This window comes from Anguilla rostrata, chromosome 3, assembly GCF_018555375.3.
Source record: "Anguilla rostrata isolate EN2019 chromosome 3, ASM1855537v3, whole genome shotgun sequence".
Classification (NCBI taxonomy): domain Eukaryota; kingdom Metazoa; phylum Chordata; class Actinopteri; order Anguilliformes; family Anguillidae; genus Anguilla; species Anguilla rostrata.
Genome location: NC_057935.1, coordinates 33976114 through 33994621, shown reverse-complemented (window position 1 = coordinate 33994621; position 18508 = coordinate 33976114). Strand labels below are relative to the sequence as shown.

The 18508-nt window shown below is 42.9% G+C and overlaps 1 protein-coding gene and 1 long non-coding RNA gene across 5 annotated transcripts; one reads left to right on the top strand and one right to left on the bottom strand.

The window, feature by feature from the left end:
- LOC135250696 (uncharacterized) lies at positions 1-1651 on the bottom strand. The gene is made up of 2 exons (XR_010328988.1): positions 1227-1651; positions 1-272 (listed from the first exon to the last, which is right to left on the bottom strand). It is a non-coding gene; the product is annotated as an uncharacterized LOC135250696 (long non-coding RNA).
- A 2856-nt stretch (positions 1652-4507) lies between these two features.
- Positions 4508-17327, top strand: nfe2l2a (nfe2 like bZIP transcription factor 2a). Of its 4 annotated transcripts, none has more exons than XM_064327275.1 (5): positions 4508-4706; positions 13915-14181; positions 14450-14545; positions 14684-14842; positions 15636-17327. In XM_064327275.1, exons 1-5 carry the CDS (start codon positions 4665-4667, stop codon positions 16869-16871), a joined length of 1800 nt encoding a protein of 599 aa, XP_064183345.1. In that variant the 5' UTR covers positions 4508-4664; the 3' UTR covers positions 16872-17327. The 4 variants fall into 4 exon arrangements, with proteins under 4 accessions (XP_064183345.1, XP_064183344.1, XP_064183346.1 ...); XM_064327274.1 differs by having other exon boundaries at positions 15633-17327; XM_064327276.1 differs by having other exon boundaries at positions 4510-4706; positions 13850-14181; positions 15633-17327.
- Positions 17328-18508: the final 1181 nt, after the last annotated feature.

The following is an 18508-nucleotide window of genomic DNA, read 5'->3' as shown; positions in this document are numbered from 1 at the left end:
TACAATGTTTTTAACAGGTTTATTTCAATGTAGTCTTTTTAGTAGAAGGACAAGTGGATGAAAACCCATGACAGGAATGAAACCTGGTGGTGTCCCTCCAGAGGTGTTATTTTCCATCAGCCAAGAGCATTAACTCCCAAAACAAAGTTCTGTAATGCACTGACTGCAAACAATTAGAGTCTAAGTGTATTACAGAACTTTACTTGGAAAGCCACAGCACGACCACGTGTCCTTCCACGGTGAACCTTCTCGCCATCCTATCAGTGACCAACCTTGGAGAGAAAACACAAAATGTGCAAGTGCACTGTGAACATCAAAGACCTTTTTTAAAATGTGGTTTCTAAATGGGGGTTAGGGTGATGTGTGTGCATTTAAACTACTATCTCACAGCCCAAATTGCAGGCAGAATGTTAAAGCACCTATAGAATAACTTGCTAAATTAATACAGGGAAGTCAATAAATATGTCAAGAATTCATAAGAACCAGCAAAGAAGTACTTTTTTGACATAAAATATTAACCCAGTTTATCATTGGCATGTACCAGCACTGGGGCCTGTAACAAAATGGCAGTTTCTGACAAAAGGCCGTTCAGAACTGGACTGCTGGAAAGTTCAATTAAAAACAAAAACAAAAAAAACCCCATAGATTTCAGTAGACCAAAGGAAATTAAAAATGAAAACATAGACATAATTCTTTGTACTTTAAGTGTCAACACTACAGTTCAACCTTGCCTGTCTTCAAGGTTGTTAACAGTTGGAGGGAGTCGATATGTAGAACAGCTGACGTGTCTAAATTTTCCAAATTTAGAGTCATGCATTCAAGACAGCTTCAAAAATATAATTTGCGATAAACATTTCAACCAAGTAAGAGTGAACGAAATAAGTTTCATTAGTTACGCAACTTTTGTGACTCCGTGTGTCAAACTAAGCACTGACATTACTTCTGCATGAAGCCTAGCTACATTTCCAAGGTAGCGTCCAAAGTAGCATATAAAGACGATACACATTGCAACAGTTTTCATGCATTATTTCAAAACACATGTCGTGGTATATAACTTAATCTCTGAAGCTGATATAATGCCAGTTTCCACATGATAGAAAATGAACCAATATTGGACGTATATGTAGGCGACAGAATGTATTCAGTCTGTATGTCTGAAATCTCATACCTTCAATTGTTAACCAATAGAAACACTTAACATTAATAAATAAGCTTGCTATACATACCTGGTCGAAGTGAGACAGCAGTTAAGTGGCCAGCTGCAGTCCAACACGAGAGGAAAGAGACCATAAAATACAACAACAAAAATGCGTTCTGAACATATTACAATTTAACTGCTACGGACACGACGCGCATTTTATCTGTTAATTGTGCAGTCATCAACCTTCTTCGGACATTCCGCGATATGTTAGTCAGGTCCTTTTACACCGAGGTCCCTTCGCTTCTCTGCGCTCCGTGCACAACACTCTGCAGCTGGAAGAATGTCGACGTGGAGCTGCCAATCGTGAACGCGTACGCGTGGACGCGCTTAGCAAAAAAGGCCCGTTTAGTGTAATTTCAGACAGTGGGCTGCACTGTAGGTACATGTAGAGGTGGAGTGCAGTTCTTAACAGGTACGTGTCAGGACGCGTGGTAAAAGGCTCACCTCATTAAGGAGGCCCATTGCAGACGCCGCCTAATTGCAGCACTGTTCCAGCTTTTCACAAGTACTCAGGTGTCAGAATGTTTTGGATACTAGGTCTGGTATGGGCAAAACGTCTCCGTAGTTCATGCAGATTTGTAAGTTGGATAAAATGTTGCTTTTTACAGTGAAATAAATTGTAAAGCTTTTTTCATGCTTCTGCGCACAATTTTTTATTCAAATAATATTCAATTTCATAATAATGAGACTGACATAACTGCACGCCACATCCAGTATTAGCCTACTTACAAAAAAATAATGTGTTCAATCACGTGGAATGTAAATTAAGATGTCAACTAGTAAATTGCAATTTGACTGATGTTCTCGCAACTGAATTTTAACAAAAGTTGATCAAACAAAATTAATACAGTACATTCACTTTGATTTCTTGACTACTTAACATAATCTGGATAATTCTTGTTCTTCCCTAAACAAGCTCTCATAGGGTCTTGCAATTATTAACAGTATAGTGAAACATCTGTAACCTTTAGCTATTTAAAGATCACCACTACTGATTTTAAATATATAAACAATTCGAAAATCTGTGTGAAAAACTGGCAATTAATAGTGTAAATGAGTTGAATGATTTAAAAAGATACTGCATTGTGATTATTTAACATTCTAATGTCAGCCACTAAGGGTCGCTAGGTAACTTGCAGAAATGCACCTTTGAGGTTGACTGCCGTATTAACCTGTTGTTTGCACCTGTATTTTGTTTCTGGTATATGGAAGCAAACACTGCATGCTATCTAAATTAACTGGTAATACAGGAAACAAATATTCTTCTGTGTAAATGTTTTATGACAACACAAATTTCCTACATTTAATTCCTGTTTTAATTCATACCATGCACTGTGTGTTTTAATACATGCGCACTCCCTTGCTTAATTCTTGATTCTGTGTAGTGGAGTGTTGCTATAGTCATCAGTGATAAATGTTTTAGCGTCAGAAAAGCTGCATTATGTGCCTTAAGGATCTCACCAGTCATTCAGTGGCTCATCTGTGTACAGGCAGGTGGACTGGCAAGATACAGAATCTTACAGGAACAGCCAATGGGAATGATCCCATTGAGAGAGCTGCTCACTTCCTACGGGACCCCGGTTCTTCATTCTGTCTTGGTGGAATCAGAGCAGATCTCTGGAGACTGTTGCTAGGAGAAAGTGCACATCCCTAGTTAGCACCCTATGGCAGAAGCCTGAAGGAAAGATGCAAACAAATGACTTCATGGTCCTGGTCACTCTTCCTCTGCTAGCATTGGCATCGGGGGGTAAGCGAGGGAGCTTTGCTGTTGGACTGTTTGCGGGTATCAGGCGCTGATGCAGTGACATCTTACTAAAGCTTCCCTCATGGGTCACATTCAGATCACTTTTCCCCAAAGTGACCATAAAGCTGTGATATCATCATCTGTCAGCCACTATTGTCATCTGTGGACAGGCTGCCACCATCTCTGAGTGTCCCATACTTTGAGTCATCTGAACTCAAATCTCTGCAGGACTAACAAAATACAAATGGGCTAAAGTGGCCTGCAGCATAGAACATTATGTCAGAACTGCAAAAATACACTTTGTATTTCAAGGTATTTTCTTTTAGTTTGTGCAAAAAAAAAACTTCTTCATAAATAATTATTATTAATACTATATTCAGTGATAAAGATTTCATGCTAGCTTTCAATTGCACAATTCCACCCCTATACTGATTTTCTTGGTCTGCTTGCCTCCTCTTGAGCACCAGTCCCAATTCTGAACTAAAAGTGTGGGAACAAGCTGTTTCACAGCAGTTAAATCTCTGGTCTCTTTTCCTCATTTACTTACTGTAGGAATGGCTTTTTTAGGGAGTATCTGAGGTTTCCCATGCAAGATCAATATTGCAATGCTTCCAACTGTTGACATAGACTTCCCTTGTCAGGAGTGGTTATGTGACCCTGCAATAGCTGTGGAACTTGGCTGCTGATTGTCAGTGTGATTTATAGCCTGCTTATGCTCTTATAGCTGCCTCAGTGTATAGACAACTAGATAACAATATCTGTCAAGCAAATGGAGTTGATATTCATATTGTTTTTGGCATTTCACTGCACATTTTGAATGCTTTAACCTGCAATGTACTGGTCTAAGCTGCCATAGTTGCGCCTATCGCTTTTTTGTAATGTGTATTTATTTTGTATTTGCTCTAAGAAAAAAAAGGCAACAATAAGGAATGACAGGCTAGCAAAATAATTCAGGTAGAAACCCTCAAGAGAAGTAATGCAATTAGCTTTGCCTCACATACAATACATTTATGCATGCAACAAAGTGGAGAGCCAATGTGTCATATTAGGAAATAACAAATAAAAACTCGTACACTTCGCCTACTTATTCCCAGAAGAGAAATAAATCGTTTCATTTCACCACGTGGCGGTCTTCCTGCTTGTCGAAACGTTGAGCCACATTTTGAAATAAAATTATCCTTTTTCTTTGGAGCTAGTGGGCCGAGTGAGCGAGTTTTCATTCTAAACCCCATGCATATTCGCTAAATGCTTTAACGCTAACTAAAATTTGGTGCACAATAATTGCGAACCCTTTATTCATTGTACAATATTTATTCCATAAAATGTGGAAAATGATACTGATGTAAAGTTGCCACCCAAAAGTTGTGCCAAATCGTGACGAATTTGATACGCGCGGCGGGGATGCGTTTCGCCAATATGTAGCCTACTGTAGGCTATCAGCGGGAGGCAAGTACAGAACAGGGGGACGAACCCTCCGCAGTCGTTTGAACGTCCTTGACTGGCTGCCGCAGTTAGTGGGCGGGGCCACAGAGCTGCTGGGGTTTTCCGTAAAATTTCATAAGACTACAGGCAGTATTTGCTCACAACTGAGATACTTCCTCATCGGTTTGCAGTGCCCGTTGTCGGACAACCATTTCATACCGTAGTAGGGGGATATAACCAGTGATATTTTGGATATTTGGTGTTTCATCACCAAGGGACTGATTCTAACTCATCACAATGATGGAGATCGAGTTACCAAAAATGCACCAGAGTCAACAGGTAAATATCTAGCTCCAAAGCATGTTCTGCCGTGTACATAACGTAGGCTATGTGTATGTGACATTGACTGGAAATGTACTGCACAGGCTAAGTCGACAGCTAACTTCAATGATTACCCAACTACCAAACATTAGGCTATAGCTAAATAATAAATATAAATTATGACAGTTCAAGTTATGGTTTCAACGTGACGGATAAATAACGCTTGGTGTAGAGAAATATTTTGGCAATAATAATCTAAGATGTTTCAAATGTCTTGTAGGGCTAGACATCAGCTGACTTGCTAGCAAGCTAATGTTAGCGACCTGTCAATTTATCCACCTGTGATGTAGCAACTGTACTATCAACTGTATTGATAGTAACCAACTAGGTTATCTTGCTAGCCCTAGCTAGTTAGCTAACTGGCTGTAAGACATGAACTCTGACTTTAAGTGACTTTAAATACTACGTTGTTGTGTTTAACGGTGATTTGAATACTGTATGGCTATTATATACATACGAAAATATAGGAACAATCTCCAGACATGTTTATGTGTTGTGATACTACTGAAATTCTGTTTTAAACAGCTGTACGTGTTTAGCAGTGCTAGTAGGCGTTCCGAACACAATTTCCGATTCTGCGCCACTCACGCTTTCACAGAAAAATCTGCAAAGTCATTGAAGTCTGCCTCGTGGGTCACTGCCTACTGTTGTTACATATTACATTTTAAATACGACGATATAAAACTAAAATCCCGATGTTATTTTTTGAATACGAGAAAGAATGTGAAAGATTAAAGATAAATGAAAACTTTGTTCCTTCCGTTCCTCTTTTAATGCTGTCGATGTGCGTTGCCGGCCGTCGGGAGCCCCCTCGGCGCCGTCTGGGCGCCCCATAGCGTGTGATCTCTGTAAAGATGGCATCAGTGAGGCTACCTTTGCTCCGTTCAGCTGGTTGCACAACTGGCGTAGGCGGCCTCACTCAGGAATTTTGTTTGCCTTCCCATTATATATTGACGCTAATAAGTTATCCATAGAATAAAGCGATTAGTCCCCATCTGAACAACCAATCATTGTTCCAAATTCCTCTTTGAAATGGGGTTGAGCATTCAAGTTGAACATTGTAATCTTTAGGTTCTCATTTATAACAAGCAGCGTACTTTAATTATTGGTGAAGAATAGATTCAGGTATAAGTTTTAAAAGTAAGGGCTGTATGTATGCCTACTTTTGAGGGAGCAATCTTTTAAAAGAAATACTGAAAGTTATTTCTGGTGGTGAAAAATAAGTGGCAGCAAAGGGACAAAGAAAACCGGTTCTTGAAAGATAAACTCCAGGTCATTTGAGTTTAGTCTGAGTTTAGAGAGTGCATTGACTCCCAGCTCAAGTTCAGTATACAGGTTAGGGGTGTTTATCTGTCAGCATTGTCTCCCTTTTCTAAGATGTGATTGACAGGTTTGTGTGGGTTGCTATGTGGAGGAGGAACCACACCATTCAGAAATTTAAGGTGTTCAAAAAAAACTTGTTTTGGAATAATAGCCGTGTTGGACTTGGGCTAATTCAAGCTGTCACATAGCCTATAAGGAAAAAGGCCTAGCGCCATGGGTGTCTGTTACCATATAATACCCTACAATGGGTGAGGAGTAGTCCTCTCAGTTACCGTCTCAGTGCCTTCTAGTTATACAGTATGTACTTAATTTGTTTTCTATATTCTCCTCTCTGCTACCAAAATTGTTGAATGTTCTGAAATGTTAAATATAATTTCTGGTTTTACTAAGCGTTGTATTGGTCTGAGTAGAAAACAGAACAATGGCTGTTCCGTTTGGAATGTAAAAAGGAAGTGTTTGTGTTTTAGCTGGCAGGAAGACATGAAGAGTTATATTTCATCAGCCCTTTTCCTTATTAACAACTTTCAGGTTACGCCTGCGTTCAGAGAGATAAAATGTACATGGGCATGAATTCAGGGAAACGTTGCTGTGTTTAGGATAAGAGGAAAAAAATGAATTGCCAATACACTATGACCTTTGGGCAACAATCCACTTTTCTACACACTTAGTTGTCTGAAGTTAACCTGTATGTCGCAGCTTAGGCATTTACAACCCTTGATAGAGGCAAAATTTGCTCTACTGTAGGTTAGTATTCTAAATATTAGAAGGCAAGCCAGGAAATCCTTACATGCCTGGTATACATTGTTAAGTTCCAAGTGGGTTTAAGATGAAAATCAAAACACCAAAATATATGTCTGTAGCATGAATGAGAGATCAAGAATATCTGGGTTTGGCAAGCAAACTTTAATTTGAATTTGAAGTAGGGCTACCGGGAGAGGAAATTGGACGTAGCACTTGCATTTTTGGGGGACAGTAATTGCAATTGATTTGGAAAAAAAGTTAGGAATTTATTAATGAATTCAAGACTGCGCATTCCGCAATTACTCACAATGAAAAAAGAGGGTTACTAAAAACAAGAAAGTTTACATTAGAGTTTATACCCTCTTACATCATTCTCTGCTGTAATGTAAGTGCAAGATGGGGTGACTTTAGGGAGGCTCCATGGATTAGAAATTTATTGGAGTGCACAAAACCTGGTTTTAAAATGTATGCCTATATAGCCTAATGAAAAATACAAACAATTATTTTAAGAACTGTGTTCCTGTATTACATTTCTTGGGAACAAATGTATCCTATTAAAGTTTTACCTCTAGTATGTATGTACAAAGGTTTTACTTCTAGTTTCAATAAATCAGATTACAGCAGGTTTACTGTTCATAGTAGTGTATGTTTGTTAACAAAATGCGTCTTAGCTAATCATACAAACTTATTGCTGCACAAATTTGCCTCCAACTGTAGTTTCACCACTTCAGGACTGCAAAGTGTAGCAACATATGGATATCATTCATCCATCCATCCATCCATTATCTATACTCGCTTATCCTGGTCAGGGTCGTGCGGGGTGCTGGGAGTGTCTATCCAAGCATGTATTTGGCAAGGGTTATGATTCAATAGCAATTCAATTATCTGGACTCGGTAAATGCCAAAATGTGGAAACTCACATTTGTGAGCAAGTTTTTCCAGGGCATTAGAGAAACAAGCACGAAACCGTCCAGACCCACGGCGCAACTTGGTGAACTATATTTTTTGGTTGACTTTACGCGCTCATATATGGCAGTTGGTTGAAAATAGACACTTCATGCTACAATCATGATAACGGCAATGACTGTGCTGTGAAGTTTAGGTAGCAAACAACAAGGCTGAATCCTTTTGACGTAATTTACATAGAAACTATACACTCAGATCGCCTAGTTTCACTCACTGTGGCCAAGCGGAATCAATAACGTTTCAGAAAATATTTTTCAGTCTTCTATTGGGAGTTTTGCCGTTCATTGAGGGTGTGACAGAAAATTTCGGTGCCGCTGACTGTAATGGAATGTTTTCACATTTACCGTTCGATTGAGCAAGTACCATGCACAGTACATTTTTATGGGTTAGTGCTGTCAGATTGTGTTAGCTACTTTTAAATAAACCTTGTACGGCGATCAATAAAGGCTAACAGCACAAACAACCTTTTCTATGAGAAATGTGTTGTCGAGCTCACGCGCATACACTGCTGGCGACATTCTCCGTTTTTCCCTCCGTACTATATAGCTAGCTAGCTATGGCACGTCCTCACCTCTGTAACGTTATTTGTTGTCCTCTGTGTGTCCATACATCTGTATCGGTGGTTGTAGCTGTGTGTTCTTAGCTCCTACTCATGCCTGCAGGATAGCATCCGTACGTGCTAACTAGGTTAACTAAAGTAGGCGATCCGTACACGCTAACTAGGTTAGCTAAAGTAGGCGAAATGCGAACATGTTAGGGTTAGCTAAAGTACCGTTAGGCGATAAAGCTGTGCTTAAAAATGTTGTGCCATACCACCTGCGCATGCGTCCCGCCAAACCTCCCTCAAAGGTTGTCCGTGAGTGAGTGAATGAGTGAGTGAGTGACCACAATTTACCACGCATAACCCACGGTGGGAAAAACAGAAAAAACAAAACAAAATAACAAAATGGGCTAATTCACCCTTCAGTATTAACTGACCATGACTGCCAATAAATAAGAAGTGAGCAGCGCTAGATAAAGTTTTTCTGCAAGATTTTGTTCAAGTTATAACCCAGATATGATTTTTTAAAATTTTAATCTTGGGGTGAAAGGGCCAGGGAATTAAGCATTCCAGTGTTTACTGTGGTATCACACGAGTGTGATGCTAAATCCAAGAACAGCTTTATAGTAGATTCAAATGTATCCAACCAGATTGCCCTCTATTAAAAATAAATAAAATTTGGCATCTCCAATCCCACCGGAATTTGGAATGCCCAATTTGTGTCTATACAAGCATGCTCATATACAGCCCCTGCTGCTGGCTCGGGACAACCCATGGTTTTCCTACAAAACATGCGCCTGCCAGCCACTTTTTTTTCCCGCACCTCAGTCGCAAGCCCCACACGTGCAGAGTGGTGGTGGAGACCCAATCATACCCATGCACAGAGAGCAAGCCACAGGTGCCCAGATGGCCAGCAGGCGTTGCTTGAGCAACGAACAATGCTATCCCCACTGACTATATGTCTCTGATATCTCTGGGTGATGCAAAATCATTGAGGTGCCCCCCCCCTCCCGCTGGGCTGCGAGTCACAGTTGGCACTGGCACTGGCATGGGTCATGTGGTACAAGCTCGTTTTTACCGAGTGAGCTACCCAGGAGCCACAGATTGCCCTTTGACTTGTTATCTCCAGTTGTTTTGGGATATTCCAGCCTATGGCCCATATCCTAGATCTGTGGCTAGGGATGGGTCTGACTCACATCTACCCAAATGCTTGTGTTCACCCACAGTGGTGACACCAACAGCCCTGTCGAATAGTGTAGGATCTGACATGATGTGACAGATTGAGTTTGTGGCTAGAAAAAGGCATGTTCCGAAACTTTGCTTAAGGAGACAACCTGGAAACAGACCTTTCATTTTTGCTGTAGTGTCTGGTTTTTCAACTGGAATCATGTAAGGAAAGTCATTTCAACTTATTTTCGGTCCAGGCACACAATACAGATGTTAGTCTTTACACACCTGTAAACTTAAATGTAGCTTCTTTATAACCAGGAACTTAAATGCTTTCATATTATTGAAGTACATTATTGCTGTATTTTTGCATTTTTATTTAGAGCCTCAAAATGTTTTTGTCAACAGCTTGTGTTAATATTTGGACAGCTGTGTTGAAGTCACAACACTTAAAACAGATACCTGAGGTAAACGCAATGGTGTCAGGAGATAATTGGTGCTCTTCTTGAGCAAGAAGGAACTTGTAGACAGGCCAGTGGTGTTATGGTCATACTCTTTATTCCCAACGCTTGTTTTGAGCTTCTTGGAGGCACACAATGTACATTTGCTGTTTGTAACCACTCTTCTCATGTCTGACTGTTTCAGATGCAGAGGAAGTTCGTTTTTCTCCCAGTAGACATTGACCTATGGGGTAGTTCTGTGCTATAGAATATGTAGTTGTCATAATATTGTGATACAATAGTGTGAACATAATGGTCTAACCATTGAATGATATTGATTGTAATTTAGTTATTTTGGACTTGATATAGGTAGCCTACACTTTTTTCAGAATCGGCAGGTCTGATTGAATAACTAAAACAAAGATGTGCTAAAGACTGATCATTTCAAATGAATAACCTACCTTTGGATGACTGTGGAATGACTGTGTATCTATGTTTATTAGAATTGGCACTGCTCACAGATTGTTTATAGTTTCTGGCCAACCAGAAGCAGAACCTTAGTCTTCTCTGGATTGTACCTCCTAGAGGGATGAAGGATAGTACTATTCTAGAGAATGTTGTTGTCACCCTTTTTTAATGTTACAGTCATAACGTATTTTAAACAAGATCTAAAAACACACGAATATATATCTGAATCTAAATTCCAGTAAAGAATAGGCTATAATTTTGTAAACTAATTTGCTGCCAACTTCAGACCTTACTCTAAACCCATTCGCCATTAGGATAGGTAAGCCCCTGGTGTTTACAGTCTTTGTTGCTTCTGAAATCCCCATAAAATGGCACACTTCCTCAAGGTGGTTACTGCTTCTGCTTTGCATTGTTGTATCAGTCTATACACCCTCAGTTTAGTGTGTGTTCTTTCCAAATAATGAATTCAATAGAGGAAGCGTACTGCGTCTTACTTTCCTCACACAAATAACGAAATGGTGTCACATGCTGAATGCTTTCCTTGTGACTATCGGCAGGTTCCTTGCAGTCTCTCAAGGCTCTTATGAAAGGCTTCCCACTGTGATCCGGCTGTGTGGGCTGGGCAGAAAAAAGCCACAGGGATCAATCTTGCTCCATTTATCTCTGGACATTTCTGATTTTACTGGATTACCAGATATCAGCATCAGTGGACATTCTGGGATAACAAACAAAGACAAATCTCAGTCGCCCCCTCCTTAAATAGGTGCAAACTGCTAATAAGCACCTCACCACCACAAGTGAAAGCATCCAATTAAAACAGCTGACAGATCATAAATTTCAGCCAGGTTCACCACAGCTGGTTTGTGTTGTAAGTGTGGCTCTCTCAAAGGTCAAAGGCTCACTGAGGTCAAGGTCTTGATCGCCTCCTTTACTGGTATCATGAGATCGAAAACAATGTACTGTTGTTCACATCAGTAGCAGCTACTGAATCACTACCTCTCATTCCAATGTACTTAACATACTTGCTCTGCCCCCTCTCCCCCTTGCCCCCAATCTCTTTTCCACCAGGAGGAAGTATCATGAATGACCTTTAACACCTATTCACAATCTTTGTTCCTGGAACAATTACCCATGTTTGCTGGCCACAACTTACAGGAATAGTGATTCCAAACATCTTGAGTTCTTAGCCAATGGTGATCTCTCCGCACGTGAGGGACAGTTTTGTTTTGGCTGGCACGTTGAAATGGTGCATACTTGCTTTTAAAGGCATCTATACACCAAAGACATAAAACCTTGGGGAAGTGTGTGTAGTTTATGTTAGGCTGGGACCAGTATAGTGACTTCATGGGGGGAGAGCATTGAAGGACCCACATCCGTGACATGAGGACAGACCTCCTCCATCTGCCCTCAAAAGCGATTCGCAAAGAAGCTGAGCCCTAAGAGGTGTGTGGAGTCACATACAAACCTGCACCAAAAAACCCAAAACCCTTTAGGTTATGTTGCATGATGAGTCATTGCTTTATTGCTTTGATGTAGCAGAGTTCAAAAGTGTACATGACCATATCCTGAAGAGAGATTTCACCAGACCTGGGGCTGTTAGCTCAGCAAGCCCTCATTGTGAAATCCAGAGCAGACCTACCAACTTTACACACGTGCTGCCTAGCTAGATCTTTCTGTTTTTGGGCTGATCGAATGTCAGCTTGTCTGCATGTTGTCAATTGACTTGTCTGCATGAGAAGTAGGACTCCTCAGAATGAATCTGAGTATAGAAAAAATGTAATTAATATGCCAATCAGCACCTTCCAAATTTTATTTTATAAAAGTCGAGGGTAACTCCTCGAAAAGGTTGTGAATTGAACACATTGAACAATTCTCCTTCCAACTTTGCTTTAATGTTTAGGTCGTCTTTTTTATCTGAATGTAGCTAGTTGAATACTAGCTACAAAGCTATTAAGTATGAAGAAAGTAATTTATTAACTGCTGTAAAATGATCGCACCTTGCAAAGTACAGGCCCATGAGGTCATAATTCAGTGTTTATTTTGTGTATTTACTGTGGCTGGGTCTGAATGTAAGGTACACTGATCCACTGTGTTACCTGATTTGAACTAGTTAGGTGTTCACATGAAACACTAAACAACTGCTGTACTGAAACATTAAAGATTAGCTGAGGACAGAGAAGTAAACCTTTTTGTTTAAAAAAGTTGATATTAAAGATAAATAATAATGTGTAATGTTATTCAGAATGGGGTAGAATGTTGAGAGATGACATTAATGACTCATAAACGTTTGTGCATTTTCATAATGGGGCTTTAAAAATAATTTTAAAAATAATTTTTTATTATGAAATAATTACAATGAAATCATATAATCACATAATTTGTAAATCATTGACATGGCAGACTATGACAATATTGGTTTAAATAAAATTAATTTGAAGTTTAGTATTCCATCATGGCTCCCGCGCCCTCCAGACAGCCAGGCATTAAAATGTCGGCAAACGTCGTCGCCATTCTGATGGCAGCTAAGCCACAGCACTAGCGTGCTCCACGACCCCTGCCAAGCGTGTAGCCAGCCAGGGAGTGCGTTTCCCCAGCGGAGACCGTTTCCCTGGTTGGACCCCCCATTGCGGCCTCGACGTTAACCGCGACCAGGAGCAATGAAAAGAACAATGAAGGAGAGCCCTGGAAAGCAGTGTGCCGTAATTAAATTTTCAGCGTGTGCTTTGTGGGGATGCTGCGATAGGACAGGACTAGATCAAACACAGTCTGTTTGTCTTGCTACCTGAGAGCTCCCTGCTGCTGGCCAGGCCCCTGCTCTTCTCTGATTGGAGTGAAATTTGAGCTTTGCGATTAATTACCACCTACCTCAGGGAGACCCAGGCTCTAAGGCGGAGGCTTATCGTTCAAGTGACTGTCAGCCTCTCTTTCGCCCAGAGAACGGGCGCTGCAGCCGCGGCCGGTGCGCCTGTTACACAGCGCTGAGGGAGGCTTCCTGCAGAATGCTGCTCGTGTAAGTACCGGGTAGCGCTCCTTCAGCGCTCTTCTTCGGCACGGAAATGGCCGATCGTAAGTTCAGCGCTTCCCAAACGGGCGTGGTCTGGCCTCTGATGCCCGCGTTTAAAGGACCCGCGCTGTCGGGGGCTCGGAATCGGAAAATCGCTGATGCTCGTCGCACCCGGAGCTCTCCGCCGCGTCTTTTGGGCAGTCGGAGCTTGAAGGCTACAGGAAAGGGCGTTTTCTTTCTGATTACATCTACCGGTGGCGAGAAAGGAGAGAAGCGCATCTATTATTCACGCGACTCCTCCCACGTTACAGTAACGATGTCTCTGTCGGGGGCTGCAAAGCTCTGCAGCTTTGCAGGAGCACCTCTCCCCTTTCTCTCTCCTTCATCTCCCTCTCTCTCACTCTCCCTCTCCCTTCTCTCCCTCTCGCTCATCCATTTGTGTCTCCCTCAGGCTAGGTCTGTTTTGGGAATCCCGCCCGAACTCACTGACCCTTTCCCCTGGTGTCTTGTGGGCAGGATATGGATCTGATTGACATCCTGTGGAGGCAGGACATAGACCTGGGCGCGGGGAGGGAGGTCTTTGACTACAGCCACCGGCAGAAGGAGCAGGAGTTTCAGCGGCAGCGCGAGCTGGAGGAGGAGAAAAGGCAACAGTTGCTAAGGGAGCAAGAGAAGGCTCTGCTGGCTCAGCTGCAGCTCGACGAGGAGACCGGGGAGTTCGTGCCCCGCCCGGTGACGAGCGCAGAGCCGCAAACCTCCGCCACGCCCCCCGAGGTCACACAGGTACGCATCCATCAGCGGCGTCAGGGACCATCTCTCCACGCACACGGTAACCAGGTTACCGCACCTGCCAGCTTAATTATGAGCCACAGGTGGCCGAGCAGTTGCGTATGGGGTGTTTGGCGTCCTTGATTTAGAGAACTGATCCTCGTAGCACCTGTGAGTTTCAATAGACTTTGCTTTGTTTTTCGTGGCACACAAGCGCATTTCTGTGGTCGGAGTGCACGCAAATTCGTTTGGGGAATTAAACGGAGCCCTCGTCTGTCCACAGAACGCTCTCTTCACGGAAGAAGATGGGAACGCGCTCTCGTTTGACGAATGCATGCAGTTGCTGGCGGAAACCTTCCCACTCGTAGAGGCGATTGAGGTGAGAGCACACGAAGGCCCCTGCTTTCCAGCGCCGCATTTGCAAGCCTGCGGTAGGGATTTGCATCCGTAGATCTGCTCCTCCTCAGACTGCGCTCTGTCCAAAATCACAGCCTGGCCGCTTCTCTCTCTCTCACAGACCGCGTCTCCATCTGTAGACCCCTCCGTCCCGCCCCCCGCCGGCAGCGTCCCGGCTATGATGGCCCCCCATCAGCCGGCGCTCCCCGTCGCCGTGGAGAAGGCCCCGCAGGACCTGGAGCAGGCTTGGATGGAGCTTCTGTCCATTCCTGAGCTGCAGGTACGCACAATGGGCGAATTCATCCAACCACAATCGGACCGCGGTCGGCCGGTAAAACCGGCCCAAGAATGCGTGGCCGGCAGCTGCCAGGGCAGGCGCACAAAAACACCTTTGTTTGCCGGATTTTAACGGGACGCCCTGGCAGCAGATGCATTCTGCTAATTTGCCCCGATCAGGTTTCTGTGGTCTGCAGTGGAAGAGATACCTGTGAGGTGTGAATAACCCATCTCCCAGAATCCTTTTACCCAGTAGAATGAGAGTGCGCCATCAAGGATTCAAGCCAGAGAATAAATAAATGAATAGCACAAGGGATACTTTACCCTTCAAGTGTAGCCTGGTCCTTAAAACCATGTGATATGCACTCAAGCTTCACAAAAGTCATCATTAAAGGTGTTTAAATGTCCTTCCTGGACAATTTTAGACAGATTTTAAGACTCAAGAGAATCAAATAGGAAATTATATCTTCCAGTTGTTTCTGATTAGTCTCAAGATAGTGAGCTAGCTATATGTGCTCTCTTCCTGTTTGTTAGAGGCAAAGAGGATTTGAAATTCTTGGGAAGCCATTTTGTCCTCTTCCTTTGTTGTTTTGTCTGTAACATTGACGTGGGAAACCATTAATTTTTGGTTATTATTTGCAATAGTTAAATAGTTATTATTACTTGAATTTTTTGGTTTTGTATTCATGTATTCATGGATTAGGAAGGTAACTCTTTTAGAAAGTAACACTTAACATTATTATGTTATTATTGTTAGCTAGTCTGGTATTTACTCTCCTTGCTCTTCTTCGCAGCAGTGTCTGAATATGCCAATGGCGGATGTGCTGGAGCCCAGCTTTGGCGCTGTAAGTGCTCCCACTGTGCTGCAAGATCCAAACTACAACTTCTACATGCCGGCCCTCACTGACATGGTGGCCCCCACTGCAGACCCGGTCTGCCCCTCAGGCTATCTGGGCACCTTCGAAGAGAACCTCTCCAGCACCATCCCCCCGGACAACCTCAATCAGATGACTCTGAAACCCTTGGACCTAAACGCCAGCTTTAACTCAGACAGCTTCTGCGACATGTTTTACCCAGGACTCATGAACACAAAAGTGGATGGCAATGCCCCGCCAGCCAGCAGTGGAAGCACAGATCTCCCATTGGCCGAGCTACACAACACAACCCTGCCAATGGACATTCCCAAGTTTGCCCTGGGGGATGAGTTTGAGAGCAGGAAGCCTGAGGCTACGGCCGAGTTTCCGGATTCGGATTCGGGCCTGTCGTTGGACGCGAGCCCCAACGCCAGCTCTCCTGAAAAGTCCATTTCGGGAGACGGCTCCTTTGGGTACAGCGACTCGGAGATGGAGGAGATGGACAGCAACCCCGGCAGCGTGGACGCGGAGTCCGACTTCGCCGAGATGTTCTCGCCGTCCTTCCTCGGTGACGGCAGTCAAGCATCCTCTTCGGGTGCCGCCCAGCCTCGGGAAACGAAGGTCAAGCACCCGAAGACAGAGCCGGCGGAGGGCGGCGGCCACGGCAAGCCCCCCTTCACCAAGGACAAGCACAAGAAGCGCGCCGAGTCCCGCCTCTCGCGAGACGAGCAGCGGGCCAAGGCCCTCCAGATCCCCTTCACCGTCGACATGATCATCAACCTCCCCGTGGACGACTTCAACGAGATGATGTCCAAGCAGCAGCTGAACGAGGCCCAGCTGGCCCTGGTGCGCGACATCCGCCGGCGCGGCAAGAACAAGGTGGCCGCCCAGAACTGCCGCAAGCGCAAGATGGAGAACATCGTGGGCCTGGAGTACGAGCTGGACTCGCTGAAGGAGGAGAGGGAGCGGCTGCTGAAGGAGAGGACGGAGACCGGGAGCAACCTGCGGGAGATGAAGCAGCAGCTCAGCAGCCTGTACCTGGAGGTGTTCGGCCTTCTGCGCGACGAGGACGGCAAGCCCTACTCCCCCAGCGAGTACTCCCTCCAGCAGACCTCCGACGGCACCGTCTTCCTCGTCCCCCGCGTGAAAAAGACACTGATCAAGAGCGATGGCAACTAGCACTTCTCCGCTTAACTTTATTTTGTACCGCGTTACCATTAAAAAAAAAAAGTTCTATGCAAACAAACAAAAAAAAATCCTTTGTAGCAGGAAGATTGCTTCAGCATTAGTCTAACAGCAGAACTATCATATAGTTTTTGCAAACTCTACTTTAGTATTCCAATGTCTTAATATTTTTAATATTTTAGACTGTGTTCTTTTGTACTGCTATATATTTTTCCCAAGATTCCTTTCAGGATATGGTTTGTAAATACATTTCTACCTTATTTGCTATTGAAATATGAAAATTGACTGTATATACCACATTTTTAGTGTGCTAATAGTTTTTGTTGCAAATCACTGTGTTATTTCAAAAGTCTGTTTTATAATTGATTTATGTTATGATTTAATGGTCAGTTTCTGTTTTGATTTCCCTCTTGTGCTTTATATAAAAATAAAGTGTTCATGTAGCCCTAATCTGATGCCATTTTTTGTCTTATTGGTTCCATTTTTGACAGCCATCTTAAGACAAGCGTTTCTACATTATCACAGTAATGTAGATAATACCATATATTTATTTCAGATATTATAGTACTCTATGGGATATCATTACTGTTGTGGCATCATTACTATATGATCACCCATTTAGTTTTCGTTTTCTGTTGTACTGAAATATTTACCACAGTGTTTTCCATGAAAACCTGCTTGTTACCTCCATTACCGATTGGCAGAGTGGAGGGTAGACTGTTGTCCCCATTAATTTGTTGTGTCCTTCTGCCCATGAATAGAACTGCAAAGGCTACAGTTTTGAATTATATGACGATACAAATGAACAGGGAACGTCTTGTTCGGTGTACCATCTTCCAATGGTGTGCCTTGAAACTGGGGAATTTAAGCTTTACAAAATGTTTTATTTAGTTGGTCTAACAAGTGGTTGTTTATCCAAACACAACAACCAATGCGTTTATATAATATGAATTGCATAAGCTTGGGCTGAAAAAAGTTAACCGATTTCAGAACTGGAGGTAGGCACAGCACTTCTGATTTCAGTACACAATAGCTACCTCCTGTGTCAAGCTGAATACCATGTGATTTATTTGTGACAGCTTTTCAAGCTTCATCTCAATGCATTTGTAAAAGCAAGGCAAGGCACACTGTAGTGTTTACAATTCAAGGCTCTTTCCAGTGGCAAATATTACCTTTGGACGCCAAGCCCATTCAGTGCTTTTGCCCCAGAGCCTTTTCAAAGGACCCAGCCTCCAGATATCATGAACTTCGCCTTTCAAAGATACACAAGCAAATGGAGGTGTACACTAGATTACTTACCCTGGTGTCAGCCTTCCACTTCACATGTCAAATTCTGTTGCACAACTATTCTAACTCAAGGTATTCCTTTTAATAGCCTTAAGTATCATACATCCCCGACTGTCTCGTGAAACACAATTAAAGGAAAGGAAATTTTAAAGGTTAGTTTCCTTCTGGAAATTTACACTTTAATAGTCACATGAACGCTCATAAGCTCAGCTGTCTCAACGGCAATCCTTTCCCATTGTTTAACTCTCACTAAAAGAAACCTGAGACCTGAGAAATCTTTGCGTAACCGTTGTGGAGCAGAACTCTTTTAAAGCATGCACTAGGATCGGAACAGTTCAGGAATG

What these genes read in the sequence shown, in the direction of transcription:
- nfe2l2a (XM_064327274.1), top strand. Translation starts at nt 4,665, where the DNA reads ATGATGGAGATCGAGTTACCAAAAATGCACCAGAGTCAACAG. An exon ending in CACTCGTAGAGGCGATTGAG is followed by an intron (nt 14,546 to 14,683) that starts GTGAGAGCACAC and finishes TCTCTCTCACAG; the next exon opens with ACCGCGTCTCCATCTGTAGA. An exon ending in TGTCCATTCCTGAGCTGCAG is followed by an intron (nt 14,843 to 15,632) that starts GTACGCACAATG and finishes TCTTCTTCGCAG; the next exon opens with CAGTGTCTGAATATGCCAAT.